General features: G+C 56.4%; 1 protein-coding gene and 1 long non-coding RNA gene across 2 annotated transcripts; one reads left to right on the top strand and one right to left on the bottom strand.

The window, feature by feature from the left end:
• PCDH12 (protocadherin 12) lies at window positions 5,870-20,054 on the top strand. Its single transcript, XM_003124041.4, has 4 exons — window positions 5,870-9,869; window positions 13,101-13,198; window positions 15,152-15,303; window positions 19,206-20,054. The coding sequence occupies exons 1-4, from the start codon at window positions 6,990-6,992 to the stop codon at window positions 19,676-19,678; spliced, it is 3,603 nt and encodes a 1,200-aa protein (XP_003124089.2). The 5' UTR covers window positions 5,870-6,989; the 3' UTR covers window positions 19,679-20,054.
• On the bottom strand, window positions 18,213-19,371 carry LOC110259524. The gene is made up of 2 exons (XR_002341957.1): window positions 19,283-19,371; window positions 18,213-18,320 (listed from the first exon to the last, which is right to left on the bottom strand). It is a non-coding gene; the product is annotated as an uncharacterized LOC110259524 (long non-coding RNA).

Raw genomic sequence — 20,408 nt, 5'->3', positions numbered from 1 at the left:
CCATCCCCTGTCGCCAGGGACACTGGATGATGGAGTCTAGGGCTGGGTGAGGATGCTGTGTGTGGCCTAGACCAGAGGTCAAGGCCTCGGCCACTGGGTAGAGAAGCAGGAGTGAGTCACAAGATACATGTGGTCCTGCAGGGACCCTCCACCAGGACTTGCATTGGTCCCATCCATCGCTGGCATCCAGTGGTGACCAGGGACGCTGCTGAGTTCATCTCACCTGCCCGGGGGAGGGGGGGACAGCCTCCTTTTCAAAGGCCACCACTCACAAGCAGCCCAGAACTTGATGGGCAGCAAAGTGAAGGAAAAGTCCTGCCCCAGCTCTGGGACACGGCTGCACAGGGGTGACCCCATCCCAGGACAGAAGGATTACGGAATTCTTGCAGGTCTTCTGTCACATTTGCTCCCTCTGGAGAGCACAAAAATGTGACTGTTGTCACTTGGGAACCTGAAAACGTGATGTTTTTTTAAAAATGAGGCTTTTATCCTCAAAAAAAAAAAAAAAAAAAAGTGAGAGCTACTACACTAAAAGCTTAATAGTAAATAATTAACAATTTGAGACGACGCCGAGCCCAGGCCCTACTCTAAATGCCAGAGGGACTAAGCTAAACTTACAGTCACGCTTCACTCAGTACCATCATCATCCCTCGTTTCAAGCAAAGGAGACTGATCCGAGAGAAGGCTTGCCACTGCCACACAGCTGGTAAATTACAAAGGCTGGCTTTGAACTCAGGCAGTCAGAGTCCTGAGCCCACATGATGAACCCGAATGCCAAGCTTAGATCAAGTTACCGCTTGGCTCAAGGGACGCGCTCAGGTAAGTCTGTACAGAGACATAGCCAGACCCCCCGTGTGGCCAGCTTCTCTGGTCAGTGCAGCTCAAACAAGACCTCAGGTCACCCCAGAAAAACCGACTCCTCAAAAGGCTTGCAGTGGCTGATGGAACACAATGTGTTCCGTGCTTCGGATGCAAGGTAAAATTTGATTTACAGTAAGAGGCACAGAATGAGCATGTTTATACTTGCAACCTGGCACTTTATTCTCAGTCCCCTGAATAACAGTGACGAGCGTTTTGTAACCCCAAGGTAACACGGCTCTAAGAAGGCAAGAGGGGTGAGATTTAGCAGCAGCTGCCCTCATAAATCAGCGTGTGGCTGCTTCTCTCGGTGCTCCGGGCTCCCCTCCTGGCTGTCATAACCTTATAAAGGGGAGCCCCATGAGAATTTATGTAACGATAGGAAGACTCATTTTCCTTCCTGCAAACCCCTTCTGGAGCAAGGGGAGAATTAGGCTGCTGAGATTCTATGGGAAGAGAGAAAACCAAACCCGTGGTTTAGAGGGAGGAAAAAATGTGGGTCAACTTCAGCTCCGTTCCTGCCAAAAAATAAACCTGACCTTGTCCAGGCAGAAGGACATGCTGAATTCCTCCAAGTACATGAGTGACTGGATGCCCGAATAAATTAACGGGTGAGTGTGAGCCAGGCTCGCTCTGGAGCGGTTCTTTTCGGTGTGAGAACCGTTCAATTTTGGAGTCACCCAGAAAGGCTGAGTAGCTAACAAGGCCGATCAGCAGAGTCGGCCGCTGAATATTCATGCACAGATGACGCTCGCAGTCAATGCGTTTGACTTTTGTGTTTACTGATAGATTTTCAAATGCACTGTGTACACCAAAATTCTAAAAATAGAAAAAGAAGGCTGAGAAAGAAAACAGGAAAGAGACCTGGGCTGAGATCATACGTTACATCTGGATAGGCCTGCCCGATAAAAATACTTATCCTCAAACTTTTTCATTGTTTACCTGAAATTCAAATCTAACTGGGCCCCTGTATTTGTATTTGTTCATCGGACACGCTCTTTCTGAGCTAATAACCCGATGGAGAAGAGAGGGCTGAGGGGTGTATCTGGGACACACACCCACATCGGGGACTCAGATGGAAACAGAGAAGCAGACGGAAGCACGGACAGAAATATGGTGGAAAAATCAGGTGCGCACAGAGCTTCTGCGGAGCGGCGATGCAGGCACAGGGGAGAGGTTCTCTAAGCAAGGCCTGATGGCTGCAGAGTTGGCCCTTACAAGGTTGGTGGTGCTTCTGAGAACTTGTGTGTCAGTGGCGGAGAAGAGGCGTGTGGCGGAATGACCTACAGGACCTCAGAATGGAAATTTAAAAGTGGGAGTTCCCGTGGTGGCGCAGCGGAAACAAATCCGACTAGGAACCATGAGATTGCAGGTTCGATCCCTGGCCTCGTTCAGTGGGTCAAAGATCCAGCGTTGCTGTGAACTGGGGTGTAGGTCGCAGATGTGGCTCGGATCTGGCGTGGCTGTGGCTGTGGTGTAGACCAGCAGCTACAGCTCCAATTCAACCCCAACCGGGAACTTCCATATGCTGCAGGTGCGGCCCGAAAAAGACAAACAAAAAAAAAAAAAAGGAAGAAAAGAAAGAAGACATTTAAGTGGGAAAGGAGCCCACTTCCCCTCTCAGGATTGGGCAGACATAGCATAACTGTAACTTTTCTCAACTCAGAATTTCTGTGGTCCAGTTTGGGGAGCTGTGTTTTGGTTACTAAAAGACAACAGAAATTATAAATCTTTCCTTGTGTTTCTCTGAAAAACCATGAAGGAGCTCCATAGCTTATAAGAGCCGGTGGGAAAGTCCTTATCTGCAGTTACTTGCTGCAGAGCCACCGCTGTTCTCTGCTGTACCCGCCTCCACACTTCCCGCAGATGTCAGCAATTCCCCTCCCCTCAACTGTTTTTCTTTTCCTTTTATTCTATTTTATTTATTTACTTATTTATTTTTTAGCCATCCCCATGGCATGGAGAAGTCCCGGGCCTGGGATCGAACCTGTGCCACAGCAGCAACCTGAGCCATGGCAGTGACAATGCCAGATCCTTAACCTGCTGAACCGCCAGGGAACTGTTGTTTTTCCATTATATAGATCACTTAGCCCCTTCTTTCCAGCAAAAAGATCCAATCAACTTTCCCAACTAGGTCCCAAATGATCTGAAAGATGAAGTCTTTTCAAAGAGGGGGAAATAGGAGTTTCCTGGTGGCTCAGTGTGTTAAGGATCTGGCATTGTCACCGCTGTGGCTTGGGTTTAATCCCTGGCCTGTTTTGGGCATGGCCAAAAACAAACAAACAAACGAAAAACCAAAAAAACCTCTTAGAGTGATGGAGATTTTCCAGACAAACTCCAGTTTTAGCCCCTGTCACATGACTGCTAAAGATCAACTGACCAAAACCAGAAAGGAGGAGAAAATATTACTAAACTGAAACCTCATTTCCTTTAAAAAAAAATCTGCTACCACATTTGCTGGCTTTGGATCCCTAAAGGGTTGCCTTAGCTTCATACCTCCAACGTGATTAAAACAAAAAACAATAATTAAACCACCTAATGCAAACCAATCCACATGCAAGGTTTTTTATGACCTGTGAGTCCATTTTCTGCATCTATGGATCTCAGTCAAGACAAGACCACACACACACACACACACACACACACACACACACACACACACACACCCCCTCAATGCCCTTTCAGGAATCTAAGTGTTAACACGTGTAAAATCATGAATCCCCTAATTCTTCCTGTGGGCGCGGCGTCATGCTAAGTTTTCCATTAAGAGGAATGACTGTGGGGTTCCTCTGGGGGCTCAGCGGTAATGAACTTGACTAGTATTCATGAGGATGCAAGTTTGATTCCTGGCCTCGCTCAGCGGGTAAAGGAGCCAGCATTGCAGTGAGCTGTGGTGTAGATTGCAGACCTGGCTCGGACCTAGTTCCCCCAGCCCGGTAATTTCCATATGCTGCAGATACGGCCCTAAAAAGCAAAAAAAAAGAAAGAAAGGAAGGAAGGAAGGAAGGAAAAGAAATAAGAAACGACTGTCACCTGTGTGTAGCTCCTTGCACTGTGCTCTCCACGGCACAAGAGCCCAGGTGTGGAGCTGTGGGCCTTTGTGAGCTCCAGCCCCCCACTGCTACTCTGTGCCCATCTCTCTGCCTTTGGCCACCAGATGGCACTCTGGAAACGTTCTCAGCCCCAGCATCTCCTGCACCAAAGCCCCCTGCATTACTCCCAGCTGGCCCTCCTCCCTCCCTCTTCTCCATTCCCTTCCAAGCCATTTCCCAGAGTGCAGCCCAAGGGGCTTTGCGGAGGGCAGATCTGCATAATCTGGCAAGTCCCCCAACCTCCTGTGCTCGGCTTCTTCAGCCCGACAGCATGGTTGGCAGGGAGGCATGGGACGACGCAGGAAAAGCAGCACCAGGACAAGGCTGCTCTTCCCAGCACCCTGCTCAGAGCCCTTCCAAAGCTCCCCAAGGCCTTCAGGACAAGCTCCGAATCCTTAGCTCAGGGCCCAGACCCTCCATCATCAGCAGCCTCGGCCAACATCTCCAGCCCACCTTCCACCCGGCAATGCCCACAGACTCTCCTGTGGGACGGCAAGGAGCCAGCGTGCCCACCTCTGGCCTCTGGCATTCTGCTCCGTCCGTGTGCACTGCCTCCCCGCAGCCCAGCCCGGCTCTGGCTCATTCCTCATGTCCTCCAGAGTCTGTCCAAGGAGCCTCCAGGCGCAGCCTCTCCCGGTCCCAGGCTGGATCTGGAGCCATCCACCGACCCGCTTCCTCTTTCATCTTCCCCGCCCCCACCTGAGATGACACGCCCCTTGGGGGTCACTTTCGGGGGCCTGTCACCAAAGGTCAATGAGCTGTCAGTGTGTCTCCAAGGAGCCTGGGCCCATGCCAGCTCCCCTTGCAGGACAGGCACGCGGGGCTCACGCCTGAGCTGAGGGAGCCCTGGGGAGTGGATCTTCCTGGCCAAGATGGCAGAGGAAAAAGTGAAGGGACAAACGCGAGACTGTCTTTACCATGTGCATTCAAGGCATAAACCCCAGAAGATACTACCAGGTAAGAGCTGGTCCCAGGTCAGGAGACTAGATTTCTCTGTCGCAGGCAAGGCGCTGAGCCCTCCCCAGTGTCATCTCCTGGAACCCTTCCTGCGAACTCTTGAGATGGGTGACAGCCACCCTCTACAGAGAAGGAAACTGAGGCTCGGGGAGGCGAGGTGACTTGGGCAACATCTCTATGCTAGCGAGGGTTCTGTCCGTGTCCAGAGCAGCACTGGAGGAAACGCCCTGTTGATTCAAGGCCCCTGCTGTGGGTCAGCGGGCTTTCAGCAAGAGGGGTGGGAAACCTCCATGACAATGTGACAGGACAGGGCATGGCAAAGAAGCACACAGGAGAAGGGGGCACGCAAGGGATGCTTAGACCACGGAGGCCCGCAGTCACCCATCCCAGTGGCCACAGGCCTCCAGGCCAGTGGGCCTGATTGGAGTCCTTGGGCCCCAAGGATGGAGCTGCAAATGCCCAATGCAGGGGAAACTGGCCCTTAACTCCCGTCCCTTCGACTGCTTTACAAACTTCCGGAGGCAACCTCATGGTAAAGGGCAAGACGAGACGGTAGGGCAGCAGATGGAAGCGGAAAGGAAAGGCAAGTCACCTCAAGGCCACCCAAGCCGGCCGCCCCCTCGCCCCATCCCGGGCTTCCCTTCTGAGACTGGACACAAACAGCGGCGGGGAGGGAAGAATTGGAGGAAGGGGGGCGGGGAGAGGAAGAGGGGGGAGAGGGAAGGGTATAGAAACGTCCAAGGCTGGGGGACTCCCCCGCGGGGCTCAGGCTGCACCAGACACAGAACAATGGGCCCCAAGGCGGGGAGGGGAGCTGGGGGGGGGGGGGAGCTGCCCGGTCAGGTCAGAGGGACCATCCCGCTTCAGGAGCCAAGGCCACGGGGCCCCCTATGGGTCTGTGCGGGCGGGGACTGCCCCAGGCAGCCGTGGGGAGGGCCAGACTGTGCAGATCACACCACCCACCCCGAATAACCACCTCTTTGCCAGGTCATCTTGACAAAACCGCTGCGAGGGCTGCTGTCTTATTCCCGACCACACCCGGCAGAGGAGCCGCTGGGTGCAGACGTTTCCCCTGGGACCCAGCTGGGAAGTTGCAGAGGCAGGGTTGGAATGCAGGCGGTTGGCTCTGACGGCTGCTCTCTTAATCAGCGCGGCTCCCCATGAGACGCAAAACAGGGATCGTGGCTCAGTGGTTAAGGAAGCCAACTAGCATCCATGAGGACTCAGGTTCAATCCCTGGCCTCACCCAGAGGGTTAAGGATCTGGCATTGCCATGAGCTGTGGTGTAGGTCGCAGATGCAGCTTGGATCCCGCGTTGCTGTGGCTGTGGTGTAAGGCGGTGGCTCCAGCTCTGATTCGACCCCTAGCCTGGGAACCTCCATTCGCCTCGGGTGTGGCCCTAAAAAGACAAAAGACAACAACAATAAAACGGGTGATCGGGGCAGGGTCAAGACTGAGAGGACGCGGGTGGGGGCAGGTGGGGGTGGGTGGTGACGGCCCAGGAGGGGCTGGGCGCTCTGCTCCCTTGGCCCCAGCAGGGGCTCCCGTGCCCTCAGCGGCGCTGCCCTGCTGCGTGGACAGCACCTTCCCATCCGGCCTGTCCCCGGCCGCATCCTCCTCAGCGGCAGGCCACTCGGCTTCACGGAAACTCTTTCTCTAATTGGCACTGAGACGCACAGCCTCCCTTTTCCTGTAGGTGGGGTTTCCATAGGAAAAAGCTGCTTCTCTGTCTCCCCAGCCTAGCAACTGTTTGGAAGTCAGAGCCGCACATCCTGCTCTCCCGGGTCAAGTCCCCCTTGGACTGGCTCTTGTTCGTCATTTGCTGACTGGGACCAACGGGGGCCCCCGGAACGTGGCCTCCCGGGCCATTCTGCTCCGTCGGTCTTGGGGCTCTCAAGCCCCTGCTGCCGACGATGGCCTGGCCTGGGAACTCTGCTGGTTCCCTCAGCTAATTATGGGACACGACTGTGCCCGCAGGTCTGGGGGCCGGAGAATCAAGCCCCCCGGCAGACACCGGAGGACGTGTCTAGTCTTTGGCAAACTCTAGCGGATTCCTGGATCTGGTCCACTCGGGTGGTAAGCATGATGCCACTTCTGCCGCTTCTGCTGGGACTTCTGGGACCTGGTGGCTCCTTGCTCCTTTCGGGGGATTGTCAGGAGGTGGCCACTCTCACAGTGAAATACCAGGTGTCCGAGGAAGTGCCGGCCGGCACGGTGATAGGGAAGCTGGCCCGGGAGCTGGGCCGGGAGGAGCGGCCGGGGCTGGCGGGGGGTGCCTTCCAGGTCTTGCAGCTGCCTCAGGCGCTGCCCATCCAGGTGGACGCTGAGGACGGCCTGCTCAGCACAGGGAAGCGGCTGGACCGGGAGCAGCTCTGCCGGCAGCAGGATCCCTGCCTGGTTTCCTTTGACGTGCTGGCCGCAGGGGACTTGGCTCTCATCCACGTAGAGGTCCAGGTGCTGGACATCAATGACCACCAGCCCCAGTTCCCCAAAGGCGAGCAGGAGCTGGAAATCTCGGAGAGCGCCTCGCTGAGCACCCGGATCCCCCTGGACAGAGCTCTGGACCCAGACACCGGCCCCAACACCCTACACTCCTACACCCTGTCCCCCAGCGAGCACTTTGCCCTGGATGTCATCGTGGGGCCTGATGAGACCAAACACGCGGAGCTCGTGGTGGTGAAGGAGCTGGACCGGGAAATCCGCTCGTTTTTTGACCTGGTGTTGACTGCCTATGACAGCGGGAACCCCCCCAAGTCAGGCACCAGCCTGGTGAAGGTCAACGTCCTGGACTCCAATGACAACAGCCCTGTCTTTGCTGAGAGCTCGCTGGCACTAGAAGTCCAAGAAGACACTGCCCCTGGCACTCTCCTCATCAACCTGACTGCCACAGACCCTGACCAAGGCCCCAACGGGGAGGTGGAATTCCTCCTCAGCAAGCACGTGCCTCCAGAGGTGCTGGACGCTTTCAGCATTGATGCCAAGACCGGCCAGGTGATCCTGCGGCAACCCCTGGACTACGAGAAGAACCCCGCCTACGAGGTAGACGTCCAAGCGAGGGACCTGGGTCCCAACCCCATCCCAGCCCACTGCAAAATTCTCATCAAGGTTCTGGATGTCAACGACAACGCTCCGAGCATCCACATCACGTGGGCATCCCAGCCGTCGCTGGTGTCCGAAGCGCTGCCCAAGGACAGTTTCGTTGCCCTCGTCACGGCAAACGACCTGGACTCGGGGGACAACGGGCTGGTCCACTGCTGGCTGAGCCAAGAGCTGGGCCACTTCAGGCTGAAGAGGACCAACGGTAACACGTACATGCTGCTAACCAACGCCACGCTGGACAGAGAGCAGTGGCCCCTGTACACCCTCACTCTGCTGGCCCAGGACCGGGGACCCCAGCCCTTATCAGCCGAGACACTGCTCAGCATTCAGATCAGTGATGCCAACGACAACGCACCCGTGTTCGAGAAGAGCCGATACCAGGTCTCCACTCGGGAAAACAACCTCCCCTCCCTTCATCTCATTACCATCAAGGCCCACGACGCAGACCTGGGCGTTAACGGGAAAATCTCATACCGCATCCAGGACTCCCCAGTTTCTCACTTGGTAGCGATCGACCCGGATACAGGAGACGTCACGGCGCAGAGGTCACTGGACTATGAACAGATGGCCGGCTTCGAGTTCCTGGTGGTGGCGGAGGACGGGGGCCAGCCCCAGCTGGCATCCAGTGTCTCCGTGTGGGTCAGCATCCTGGATGCCAACGATAACGCCCCAGAGGTGATTCACCCCATGCTCAGCGATGGGAAAGCCAGCCTCTCGGTGCTTGTAAACGCGTCCACGGGTCACCTGCTGGTGCCCATCGAGACGCCCAACGGCCCGGGTCCAGCAGGCACCAACTCGCCCCCACAGGCCGCCCCCGGCTCCCAGCCATTCTTTTTGGCAACCATCGTGGCGAGAGATGCAGACTCGGGGCCAAACGGAGAGCTCCTTTACAGCATCCGGAGTGGCAACGAGGCCTGTCTCTTTGTCCTCAGCCCCCGCCTGGGGCAGCTGTTCGTCAATACCACCAATGCCAGCAGCCTCATCGGGAGCGCGTGGGAGCTGGAGATCGCGGTGCAGGACGGCGGCAGCCCCTCCCTGCAGACCCGAGCCCTGCTGAGGGTCGTGTTTGTCACCAGTGCGGACCACCTGAGGGACTCAGCCCGAGAGCCCGGGGCCCTGAGCACGTCAATGCTCGCGGTGATTTGCCTGGCCGTGCTGCTGGCCGTCTTCGGGTCCGTCTTGGCTCTGATCATGTCCATCTGCCGGACGGAGAAGAAGGACCACAGGGCCTACAACTGCCGAGAGGCCGAGTCCTCCTACCGTCACCAGCCCAAGAGGCCCCAGAAACACATCCAGAAGGCAGACATCCACCTCGTGCCGGTGCTCAGGGGCCAGGGGGAGGAGACTGGCGACGTCGGGCCGCCCCCCAAGCACGTGAGCAGCGAAACGTCGCTGGAAGCGGGCTGGGACCCCTGCCTGCAGGCCCCCTTTCACCTCACACCCACGCTGTACAGGACCCTGCGTAACCAAGGCAACGAGGGAGCACAGGCCGAGAGCCGGGAGGTGCTGCAGGACACCGTGAACCTCCTTTTCAACCATCCCAGGCAGAGGAACGCCTCCCGGGAGAACCTGAACCTCCCGGAGCCCCAAGCTGCCGTGGGTCAGCCCCGCTCAAGGCCCCTGAAGGTTCCAGGCAGCCCCCCAGGGAGGGCGCCCGGAGATCAGGGCGGCCCGGAGGCCCCGCTGAGCCCGCCGGCCTCCTCGGCAACCCTGAGGCGGCAGCGGCATCTCAATGGCAAAGTGAGCCCCGAGAAAGAGTCCGGGCCCCGTCAGATCCTGCGGAGCCTGGTCCGGCTGTCGGTGGCGGCCTTCGCGGAGCGGAACCCTGTCGAGGAACTCACTGTGGATTCGCCTCCTGTTCAGGTACCTTCAGCCGCTCCGGGGTGGGCAGCGCTCCGGTCGCTCATGGGCCATCACCCCCTCATCAGAGCCTCACATTCCCCACACCCATTCATTCCTTAGGCTCACCGGGCACTTGAGGACGCGCTGGGTGCAGGGGTTCAGGGTGCAAGCTCTGGGGTCAACAGAATTTAGCTGTGTGATTCTGGACAAATGACGTACTGTCTCTGAGCCTTAGTTTCCTTAACTGTAAAGGAGCAATGACAGTAAGAGTGTCTGCCTTGCAGAGCCGCCCTAAGGATCTGATCAGTGCATTTGATCAAGAAATTATCACTCACTCCTGGCACAACAAGACACACAGCCAAGACATAATAAGAGTACACGCTTTGGAGCAAGGCTGCCTGGGTTCCAATCCTGGCTCCACCTCTCCCAAGCTGTGAACACAGGAAAGTTACTCCACTTCTCTGTTGAAAATGCCCAGACAACAGCACACCCCCCCCCCCTCGCAAGTTTGCGGGAAAATGAAATGAATGTACTTAAAGCCTCTAGAATAGCACTGGCAGGTAGTCAGCACTCAGAAAATGATGATGATTTTTCTTCAAAGCTCTTCTCCAGCTCACCCACCCTCCACTCGTGTGGGCAGCCTCCCTGTGAAGCCAGCTAGCATGGGCATCATTGCCCTGGGTTCGAGGGCTGCATCTGACTTGCCTGAGACCACAGAGCTTGCCTGCCGGCTGCCGACAATAGAAACAACCTTGGAACTTGGGAGTTAGGCAGGTCCGGGTTCAAATTGCAGCACAGCCACTTAGGAACCGAGCAACACCAACACCTGAGCCTGAGTTTCTTTATAAAGTGGGGATCGTCAGGCCACACTCACCCGTGTTTCCCTCCCAGGGTTGAGGATTAAATGGGAACATGAATGGCCATGTCTAGTAGCCTAGGATTTACTGGCCCCCAGTGGGAAAGCTTTTTTTCTGGGATGGAGCCTGATCTCAAACCCACATATACTCCCCTGAACCCCAGATCATTTTCCCTCGGCCAGGCGGCCTGCCCACGGCACGGTTCGGTTTAGTCAGGTCATCCATCAGCTCTCGTTTCCTGTGGAGCAAGGACACGGCTTCCTTCCCTCCCCCTCTGCAGGAAGCCACCTGGAGGGGGCCCAGTTGCTCTCTTACGAGTCCCGCCTGGGGCCTCTAGGCAGCCCCAGATATCGCCCAGAGCCATTCATTCATTCATTCATTCACTGCTTATAGAATGAGCTCTTTGTGCCAAACTCGGTGCGGGTGGTTGGAGAACAGAGACAGCAGAGAGCAGGCCCTGGGGGGGGACCCCACTGGGCTGCAGGAGAGAAGGGTGCCCGGCTGGGATCAACTCGAGGATCAGAGGCAACCTGCCTAATGCTCCCCTTCCCAGCAGCACAGTGGCGGAGTGGAGTCAGATCCAGGTTCAAATTCCAGCCCTGCCGCTCCCTGCTGTGCAGCCTCTGTGAGCCTCGGGGGTCAGAGCTGCAAAGTGGCTGGAATGGTAGCTCTCTCCCTGGGTCACTGAAGAACGGCGCGAGGTTCTATACCACTGCGCAGCCAAGAAGCGCGGATCCAAAGAGCCATAGCTACGCGAGGAACACTTTGATTTAATTCTTATGACCACAGCCAGCACAGGACCTGGGTCTCATTAGTATTATTCCCTTTTCGCGACTGAGGCAAGTGAGGCTCAGGATGCTTAAGCAAAAGCCCTCGAAGCCGCAAGACGGGAAGTGGGGCAGGAGCAGACTGAGGATGTGAACCCAAGTCTGACCCCAGAGTTGGGGCTCTGACGTCAAATGACCTCGAATGACACTGCATGGCTTAGGGCTGGGCACTCGGGGGCTGTCCCTGAGGCATCAGCTGTCACTTGAGAAAAGGGTGGCAGGTGCTTTAGGAGGACGTCTGGGCCTGGGCAGGGGGTGGGAACCGCCCTGAGCTGGGAGCAGGACACCGACCCTCCCAAGTCCTGGCCACTTCCCCTGCCAGCTCTCCTCTGAGCTTGGCACTGCCTGTCTTGAGCTGCCCAGAGGGGAGAGGGGGCTCCTGGGTGTGTGTGGGGGGGGATGGCGCTGGGCCCCGGAGGCAGAGGCAGCATTTCTAGGAGAAACAACCCAAACTCCTCTAAGCTGCAGAGCATTTTCCACTTTCAAACCACCTAGTTAACCCTGACGACCCTGTGAGGAAGGCGGAGCAGGCATCTTTCGATCCACCTTAGAAATGAGGAAACTGGGCTCCCGGGATGTCCCCAAACCTGCCTGATCTCACACAAGCTAGAAATGACCTTGAACTAGAGCTCAGCTTCCTGAGCCTTCGTCTGCTGCTCACCCACCCCTGCCCCATCCACCAACCTTTCTGCAGTGCCACCGTTTGCCCTGGCCTTTCGGCCGGCAGTGCCTTCTTTCTGAAATGCCCTTCGCCCCTCACCCTCTCCACTTGCCAAAGCCCTGTGGGAGCTTTGGGGCCTGGCAGAGGCGCCTGGCATGCCGTACGAACTCAGGAAACATTCGTTGAAAGCAATGACTCCTTACCCTGTCCTCCCCACGCCCCTTCGTCCTGGCTCCGAGGCGGGTGAGGGCCCCCTCTGCTCCCACAGACCTGCCTCCTGTCCCTCCCTCGACACAGCCCCGGAGAAACTGCCAGGCCCTGTCTCCCCTGAGGGTCATCCCTGGCAGACTGTGAGCTCCCTGAGGCCAGCGACTGGCCCTTGCTCTCATCTTCTTCTCACGACAAGTACAGCGAGGGGCGCAAACAAGCCCATATTAGATACTGGTCAAGGGAAGAGCAGGATGAAAAAATAAATGATGAAAAGACACCTTTTCCCTTCTCTACAGTGTAATCTTGGCCCACCTCCATCGGCTGGTGGTTGAATCCTGCTGAAGGAGGGAGTGACACTTTAAGATAACCCTTATTGAAGCAGTAACACATTGATGGGCAGGCGATGCCTTTTTTTTACCCTCCCCCCCCCCGACCCCCGAGGGAGGGGAGGGGCCCAGGGGATCCTCAGGCTCTCTCTCAGACACCCAGGTCCCTGGGGACGAGGCCAAGCAGGGAGCCCGCCTGCACACGTCCCGGCCCGGTCACCGTCACCGTGCGCCCTCCCCCACCCCATCCACACACATCTGAAGCTGGAGGAAAGACTATAAAAAGCAAGCACAGCATTGAGGGAAACATCCGGTAGGAAGTGTGCTGGGTCGGAATTGTGTGGAGTCAACAGATTTTTCCTGTCTTGTAGCAAATCTCCCAGCTGCTGTCCTTGCTGCATCAGGGCCAATTCCAGCCCAAACCAAACCACCGGGGAAATAAGTACTTGGCCAAGCCCGGCAGCGGCAGGTAAGGAGCACGTAGTCCCCACCGGCTTCTCAAGCCCCCCTAGCAGCCTGCCCTCAGCCTGCCGCCTCTGTGACTGGAGAAGCGGGGAGCACATCCCGGAGGCTGCTCCCCCGGGAAATTGCAGCCAACAAGCATCCCTCCCCACCCCCCCCCACTGGCCCCGCCCAGGCAGCTTGGTCCTGGAGCAACTGCATTAATGGTATTCACAGGACCCAGAGTCACGAAGGAAATGACTTCATCTCAGAGGCTCTGACTGTCTGTCCCCTGACTGCAGAGGTGCTGGGCTATGGACTCTACATCACCACCCAGCCTTCTTTCTCCGGACCCTTAAACACGACACGAAGGCTCCCGGCTAAGGACGTGGGTGTGTGGGTGGGCGCCTTGGGTTGTCCTAGAATTGAAGACCCCTCGAGGGGACATCTAACTGAACTCCCTCTGGTAACAGCCAGACAGACTGAGCCTCTAGGTAGTTTGAGCCGACGCAGCTATGTAAGCTGGGGCAAATCCGATTAAGCCGCGGCTTTCCAGCGGCCTTGCATCTATGAAACGGAGGTCAACACGCTTCCTTATAGGGATGGGGTGAGGAGTCAAGGATCACCCCTGCCCTAAGCTCATGGCCCCGGGCTTGGCACACAGGAGGCACACAAGCCAGGCCAAGAAGTTTCCCCTTAAAGTGACTTTGCTCAAGGTCAAGTGGCCAATGAGTGACAAAAGTGGGATCAGCTCTCAGGACACTGACCTCCAGTTCAGTGCCCTTGCTGTGACAACTTCGAGTTTTGTTTTTGGTTTCATTTCATTTTGTTTGCAAAGATAGCTGGAGGTAGCGTCGAGTGCTTAGGAGGGTGAGGGCACGACTCCGGGGACCATCAGCCTGGATTTGAATTCTTGCTTAATCACTTCCTCTGTGGGGACCATGGCCAAGCTGCCTAATCTTTGCAAGTCTTGGTTTTCTCATCTGTAAAATGGGGACAATGACAAGAGACCCCCTTACTGACATGAAAGGTTTGATAAGAAGGGGTATATACCTTGCAAAGCACAGGCCTGACGCCAAGGAATTCCTCAGGTGACATTTGTTGTTGTCCTTACTTGCAAACTGGCTGCCTCCCTGCTGATCCCTTCACAGGAGCAGAAAGGGTCACAGAAAAATAGCAGCAAGGACTCCCAGGCCTTAAAGCCCCTCAGGGAGGCTTCCCAGCTGCTGGGATGAGGGGCCAAGGCCCGTCCCCACCCTGCTGGGGCAGCCCCAGGAACCGGTGATGGGGGTGGGGGTGGGGGGCTGGTCCGCAGGAGGGAGGGGCCGGGGTGGAGAGAGCGAGGGGCATCACAGTAGACCCCGAGCAGCTTTGGATGCCTCACCTCAGCTGCAGCCTCCATCGACCTGCTCTTCCGGTCTGGGATTTAGCCTCGAATAGGAAGGAGGGGACGTTCAGTCTCTCAGTCCCCACGTATTTATGAAGGGCCTACTATGTGCCAAGCCCTGTCCTGAGCACTAGTGAGAGAGCAGGGACTGAGACAGACAAGAATCCCTGCCCTCGCTGGAGCTCAAACTCGGACAGAGGGTGGAGGGATGGAAGGATGATTGCGCCGGATCAGCTGAAGGCCACTAAGCTCCTACTGTGTGCCAGGGAGAGAGACGGAATGGAGGGACAAGGGCGAGCGCTTCTAACACCGCGCTAAGCTCCTTACGTGTAAAGCCTCCTTTTACCCCCACGGTGCCCCAGAGGTGGGGGGCACTGAATGCTCCCATTTCACAGAGGAGGAAACAGACTCGGAGTAGGCAGGAGAGCCGGGATCAAGTAGCCCAGGTCCGTCTGACTCTGAAAGTTGGGCCGTGGACCCCATTCCCTCGGTGGATGAAGGAACGCTGGTGCGAACAGAAGACTATTCGTGAGCAGGAGTGAATGAGGCTGCTGCGACTGCCTCACCTGTGGCCCCGGGGGGCTCCCTTTGCAGGAGTGCAATCCCGGAGCCGGACGGCCCAGGGGCCAGGGCTGGTGGCCAGGCGGAACCGGACCAGGAGGAAGGGCTCCTGGACCCTGAGGAGGACCTGTCTGTGAAGCAGTTGCTAGAAGAAGAGCTGTCGAGCCTGCTGGACCCCCACACAGGTAGGGACTCTCCCCAGCCGCCCCCCCACCCGCCCCACACACCGTGCTTCTGCCCGCACAGTCCCCTCAGGTGCCCAGGCTCCAGAGTCCCGCGCCAATCTACTGCAGGGAAGCACAGCCATTCTGTTTCTGGAGAGAATGCCAGCAACATGTGACTTGTCCTGGGGCTTCAGAAGGTCTTCGTGTGTTGAAAAACCAGATTCTACGTTGATTATTCATTTAAAGAAATCAGCAAGGGAGTTCCCATCATGGCTCAGCGGGTTACAAACCCAACTAGTATCCATGAGGGTGCAGGTTCAATCCCTGGCCTCACTCGGTGGGTTGAGGATCTGGCATTGCTATGAGCTGTGGTGTACGTCACAGATGCGGCTCGGATCCCACATTGCTGTGGCTGTGGTGTAGGCTGGCAGCTGCAGTTTCAATTCGACCCCTAGCCTGGGAACTTCCATATGCCAAGGGTGCAGTCCTTAAAAAGCAAAAACAAACGAGCCCCCCAAAAACCCATCATAAGAATAGTGAACAATTATGGAGCCCCTGGTGTGTGCCAGGTACCAAGGGAGCATCTGGTACACTTTATCTCAGTCAAGCTTCTACACAGTCTTTTGAGGGCAATGTCACAAGCTCCAATTTAGAGAGCAGGAAACTGGTGGCGCAGAAAGGTAACAGCCAGCCCAGAGTCACCCAGCTCCTCAGTGAGCCAGGGAAACCAACCTGGGACCACCTGCCATCAGGCGACCTCCATTTACCTCCTAAACCACTCATCTGCATTTCTCGGGTGAGTTTAAGTATCAACTACTCTTACCCTGAGAACTTAAGAATCTGCCAGCCCCCCGCTCCCACACGAGTCAGCCTCCTCGGGTAACACGGAGTCGTCCCACCTGCACTGTGGTTTTCTTGCCTTTTTTTTTTTTTTTTCCTTTCTTTCTTTTTTAGGGCCGCACCTGCAGCATATGGAGGTTCCCAGGCTAGGGGTCTAATTGGAGCTACAGCTGCCGGCCTATACCACAGCCACAGCCACGCCAGATCCGAGCCACATCTGCAACCCACACCACAGCTCACCGCAACACCAGATGGTAAACCGAGAGAGGCCAGGGATCGAACCCGCAAACCTCCTGGTTCCTAGTCGGGTTCATTTCCGCTGCACCACGATGGGAACTCCCTGCTTTTCTATGTCTGTAGTTAGTAACCCATTTCTCATCTGGACATGCCCTCTGTGCTGAAGGCATGGCAGGGACTTCCCTGGCCTGGGTTAAAAAAATGCAGCTAATGTTTACTGAGTGCTTTCTATGGGCTGGTCCCTGTTCTCAGCGCCTCGTGAGGAAATCTTATGAGATGGGGACTATTCATTGTCCCACTTCATAAAGGGAAAAATGGAGAGGCCAGGGTGTTTAATAATATGCCCAAGGTTGGGCAGCCAATAGTTATTAACCCAGGCAGTGTGGCTCTAAATCAAAATTAAGTGAAATGAAATCTAATTAAAATTAAGCAGAATGAAAAATCCAGTTCCTCAGTCACACCAGCCACATTCCAAGTGCTCAGCAGCTACACGGGGCTAGTGGACATTGCTTTGGACAGCAGGAAGCTACAAAGTTTTCTAGGACAGCATCGTCTAGAATGCAGAGCTGTGAGGTGCAATAGAGCGGCCAATGTGGAAAGTCCTAGTACAGATTGAAGCGTGATGGACTCTAAGACCCAGTCCAGATTTTGAAGGCTCAGTATGAAAAAAGAACATGAAGTATCTCATTAATAATTTGTAAGGGAATTCCTTTCATGGCTCAGCGGTTAACCAACCCAACTAGTATCCATGAGGACACAGGTTCGATCCCTGGCCTCGCTCTGTGGGTTAAGGATCCAGCGTTGCCATGAGCTGTGGCATAAATCGAAGACGCAGCTCGGATCCCGCGTTGGTGTGGCTGTGGCGTAGGCTGGTGGCTGCAGCTCCAATTGGACCCCTAGCCTGGGAACCTCCATAGACCCTGGGTGTGGCCCTAAAAAAAGACAAAATAATAATAATAATAACAATATTTGGGGGACGAAGAGCACAGCGGAGGTAGACGAGCCTGTGCTGCTCACGGGGCTGGACCGTGATGGGGTCTCGGCGAGGGTGCCTGAGGCGGGGCTCTTGGCAGCATCTGAGGACAAAATCAGGATCTCACTTCACCAGTTGCGTGAGCTCACTGAATGCTCGCAGGCACCTGACAAGGTGAGCGCTCCCATTTCACCACCGCATGAGGCCAAATGAGGCTCAGAGAGGTTGAGCGAGTTTCCCAGAGTCACACTGCTCATAAGCTGCATAGCTGGGAAACCAAACCCAGGTCTGCCCAGCGCCCACCTGCCCTGCAGTGACTTCCTCGTCGCCTTTCAGCCAACCTCCTACACCTCACTGATGGTCTCATCCCAGGCTTCATTCCTTCCAAAGCGCTCGGACCCTCGTGCAAGGAAAAGCCTGGTTCGGTAACACCAAAACCTTGTTCCAGCCTTAGAACCCCAGAGTCGCGGGAAACTAAGGTTTACATTTTCCCAAATGTCCCGGGTTCATATTTATGTTCATCCAATCATTCAAAATCCTTCACCAAGTCCCAGGTGTGGGCTGGACCAGCCCGGAAGGGGCCTCACCCTCCCTCACGGCCTGCAGAGTCCTGCACCAGCAGGCCAAGCCCGAGGCGCATTTATCAACAGACATAGCATTTAGCTGTATTTTGGAATAACTTTTCAAAATTATAAAAGTAATGCTTGGTTCATGGAGACAAATGTAGATAAACAAACAAACAAACAAAAAAGAATAAATCACTTCTGCCCAGGGGCGGGTTCAGTTAACACTCTGACTATCCCCTTCCAGTCTTTCATTCCAGGTACAGATTCTAAAGCGGCTCATCTTAAACATTAAATATGAGTTAACGTAGATGTGCTTTTTTTTTTTTTAAAGACGCAGATTTTAACCACAAGGCCCATATTTTCTTTCCTCTGGCTTGGCCTCTGTCATCAGGCCTGGGACTAGTTTTCTGAGACAGAATTTTCTGTGGAAGAGATAGGAAAAGGAGACGTGTGATGGTGGGATTTGGGGTCTGGAGGACCTTTTTTCACTGCCCTGTCCCTTTCTTGGGACAGGTCCTTAGGCCAGCGGCCCCTTCTAAGGGTTTCCTGCAGCTGGAGAGGTGAAGGTTGAGGAGCCAAGGGCACAGGCCAGGAGCTGACGGTACAGACCTCAGCCTGGGAATTCCAGAGCCGCAGGTGGGCACCCAGCATCCAGGGAGGAAGGGCCAGCTCTTCAGAGAGTGGCTGGGGTGACACGGTCCCAGGGGGCTTCTGGGTCATCAGACCTGGGGGTCATATCTGGGCTTGGTTGCCTAGTACAAGTGTGACTTGTTTCCTCATCCATAAAACAGCCTTGACTCCTAAAGTTTGTGCGGAGATTCGACGAGACAACTATGTGAGTTGCTTGGCACAGAAGTACTTAACCAGTGGGCACTAATATTATGAACAGGAACCCAAGGTAGGGTCAAGCCAGGAGCTCCAGCATTGGTGAAAAAAGGGATTTTTTTCCCCCCTCCATCCTCAGCTAGTAGTGTCCCGAGGGAGTCAAAATCCTGGCTGCACGGTGATGGATGAAACACACGTAGACCTGAAACACGCCGCAGCCTGGGAGATGCTTTACAAACAGACCCAATTGCTAATTCTAGGCCTGCCTCCCCCCGCGGCCGCGGCCTCGCTCTGCTCACGCGCCCGACCTCCGCCGCTGCCTTCCGGCCCGGCCAGCTTCCCAGCCGCCGCCGGGGCCCCTTCCTTCCCGCCCCCTCCAGCCGCCCCGTCGATGCGCGCCCTGCCCCCCCCCTTCCCTCCTTTGTCAGGCGCCCCGCCCGCCCCGGGCTCCGCCCTCACCGCGTCCCCTCCGCCCCCTGCAGGCCTGACCCTGGACCGGCTGAGCGTCCCCGACCCGGCCTGGATGGCCAGGCTGTCTCTGCCCCTCGCCAGCAACTACCGTGACAACGTCTTCTCCCCGGATGCCGCAGCCTCGGAGGAGCCCAGGACCTTCCAGACGTTCGGCAAGGCGCCGGGGCCCGAGCTGAGCCCGACGGGCACGCGTCTGGCCAGCACCTTCCTGTCGGAGATGAGCTCGCTGCTGGAGATGCTGCTGGAGCAGCGCTCGGCCGTGCCGGTGGAGGCCGCCTCCGAGGTGCTGCGGCGCCTCTCCGTCTGCGGGAGGACCCTCAGCCTGGACCTGGCCACCAGCGGGGCCTCGGGCTCCGAAGTCCCCGGGGGGCCGGCTGGAAAGAAGGGAGCCGAGGCCAGGACCAACAGCAGCAGCAGCAGCAGCAGAGACCTGTGGATCCAAGAACCGGGGGCCCCGGGAGACGTCAGGAAGCCCACGCCCTGAGGATCCCCGACAGGCGCGCTGCTTTCTCTAGTCTTTGAACTCACTCACCAGAAGCGGCCTGAGAACGTTAGGGTGACCGATGGGGCCCCAGAGAGGAGGCAGGAGCCCCAGGACCGTTGGCGGGACCACAGCAACCCCTTGCAAGGGGCTGGCTCTGCCTGGGAATTTTCGGGAGGAGGCAAGTCCGTTGGCGGCAACGTGTTTGCTGGCAAAACACGGAAAAGAGCACAGAGCGTTTGTCCACCTGCCGGACAGATGCCAAGGACTGTCACGAGCAGGAAAGGGATGTCCTCGTTACACACCGGAGGGTGGGGGGGCTGGACCCTGGGGCGCCAGGCGCAGCTCGCCGACCTAATAAAGGAAAAGGAGCGGCTGGTATGGTTTGCACCTGTCAGAGGGATGGAGGCGGGAAGAGGGAGGGTTCTTTGTCATCCAGCCCCGGGGCCAGCGGGTCACCCTGGGCCTGGACAGGAGGGTGCACAGTGTTAGGCAGGCAATGATGGACATGAGTTTGTTTGCTTTTGTTTTTTTTTTAAATGGCCGCACAAGCAGCACATGGAAGTTTCCAGGCCAGGAATTGAATCTGAGCCACAGCTGTGACTTAGGCCGCAGGTGCGGCAACACAGGCTCCTTTAACCCAAGAGCGCTGGGCCGGGATCCAGCCACACCTCTGCAGCAACCAAAGCTGCTGCAGTTGGATCCTTAGCCCACTGTGCCACAGCAGGAACTC

This window comes from Sus scrofa, chromosome 2 (genome assembly GCF_000003025.6).
Source record: "Sus scrofa isolate TJ Tabasco breed Duroc chromosome 2, Sscrofa11.1, whole genome shotgun sequence".
In the NCBI taxonomy this organism is placed as follows: domain Eukaryota; kingdom Metazoa; phylum Chordata; class Mammalia; order Artiodactyla; family Suidae; genus Sus; species Sus scrofa.
This window is presented reverse-complemented; position numbering and strand designations above follow the sequence as displayed.

Bases quoted from the DNA above. Each gene is read 5' to 3' on its own strand.
- PCDH12 (XM_003124041.4), top strand. From the start codon at position 6,990: ATGATGCCACTTCTGCCGCTTCTGCTGGGACTTCTGGGACCTGGTGGC. The intron at 9,870-13,100 runs GTACCTTCAGCC...CCTGTCTTGTAG, and splicing joins TGGATTCGCCTCCTGTTCAG to CAAATCTCCCAGCTGCTGTC. The intron at 13,199-15,151 runs GTAAGGAGCACG...CTCCCTTTGCAG, and splicing joins GCCAAGCCCGGCAGCGGCAG to GAGTGCAATCCCGGAGCCGG.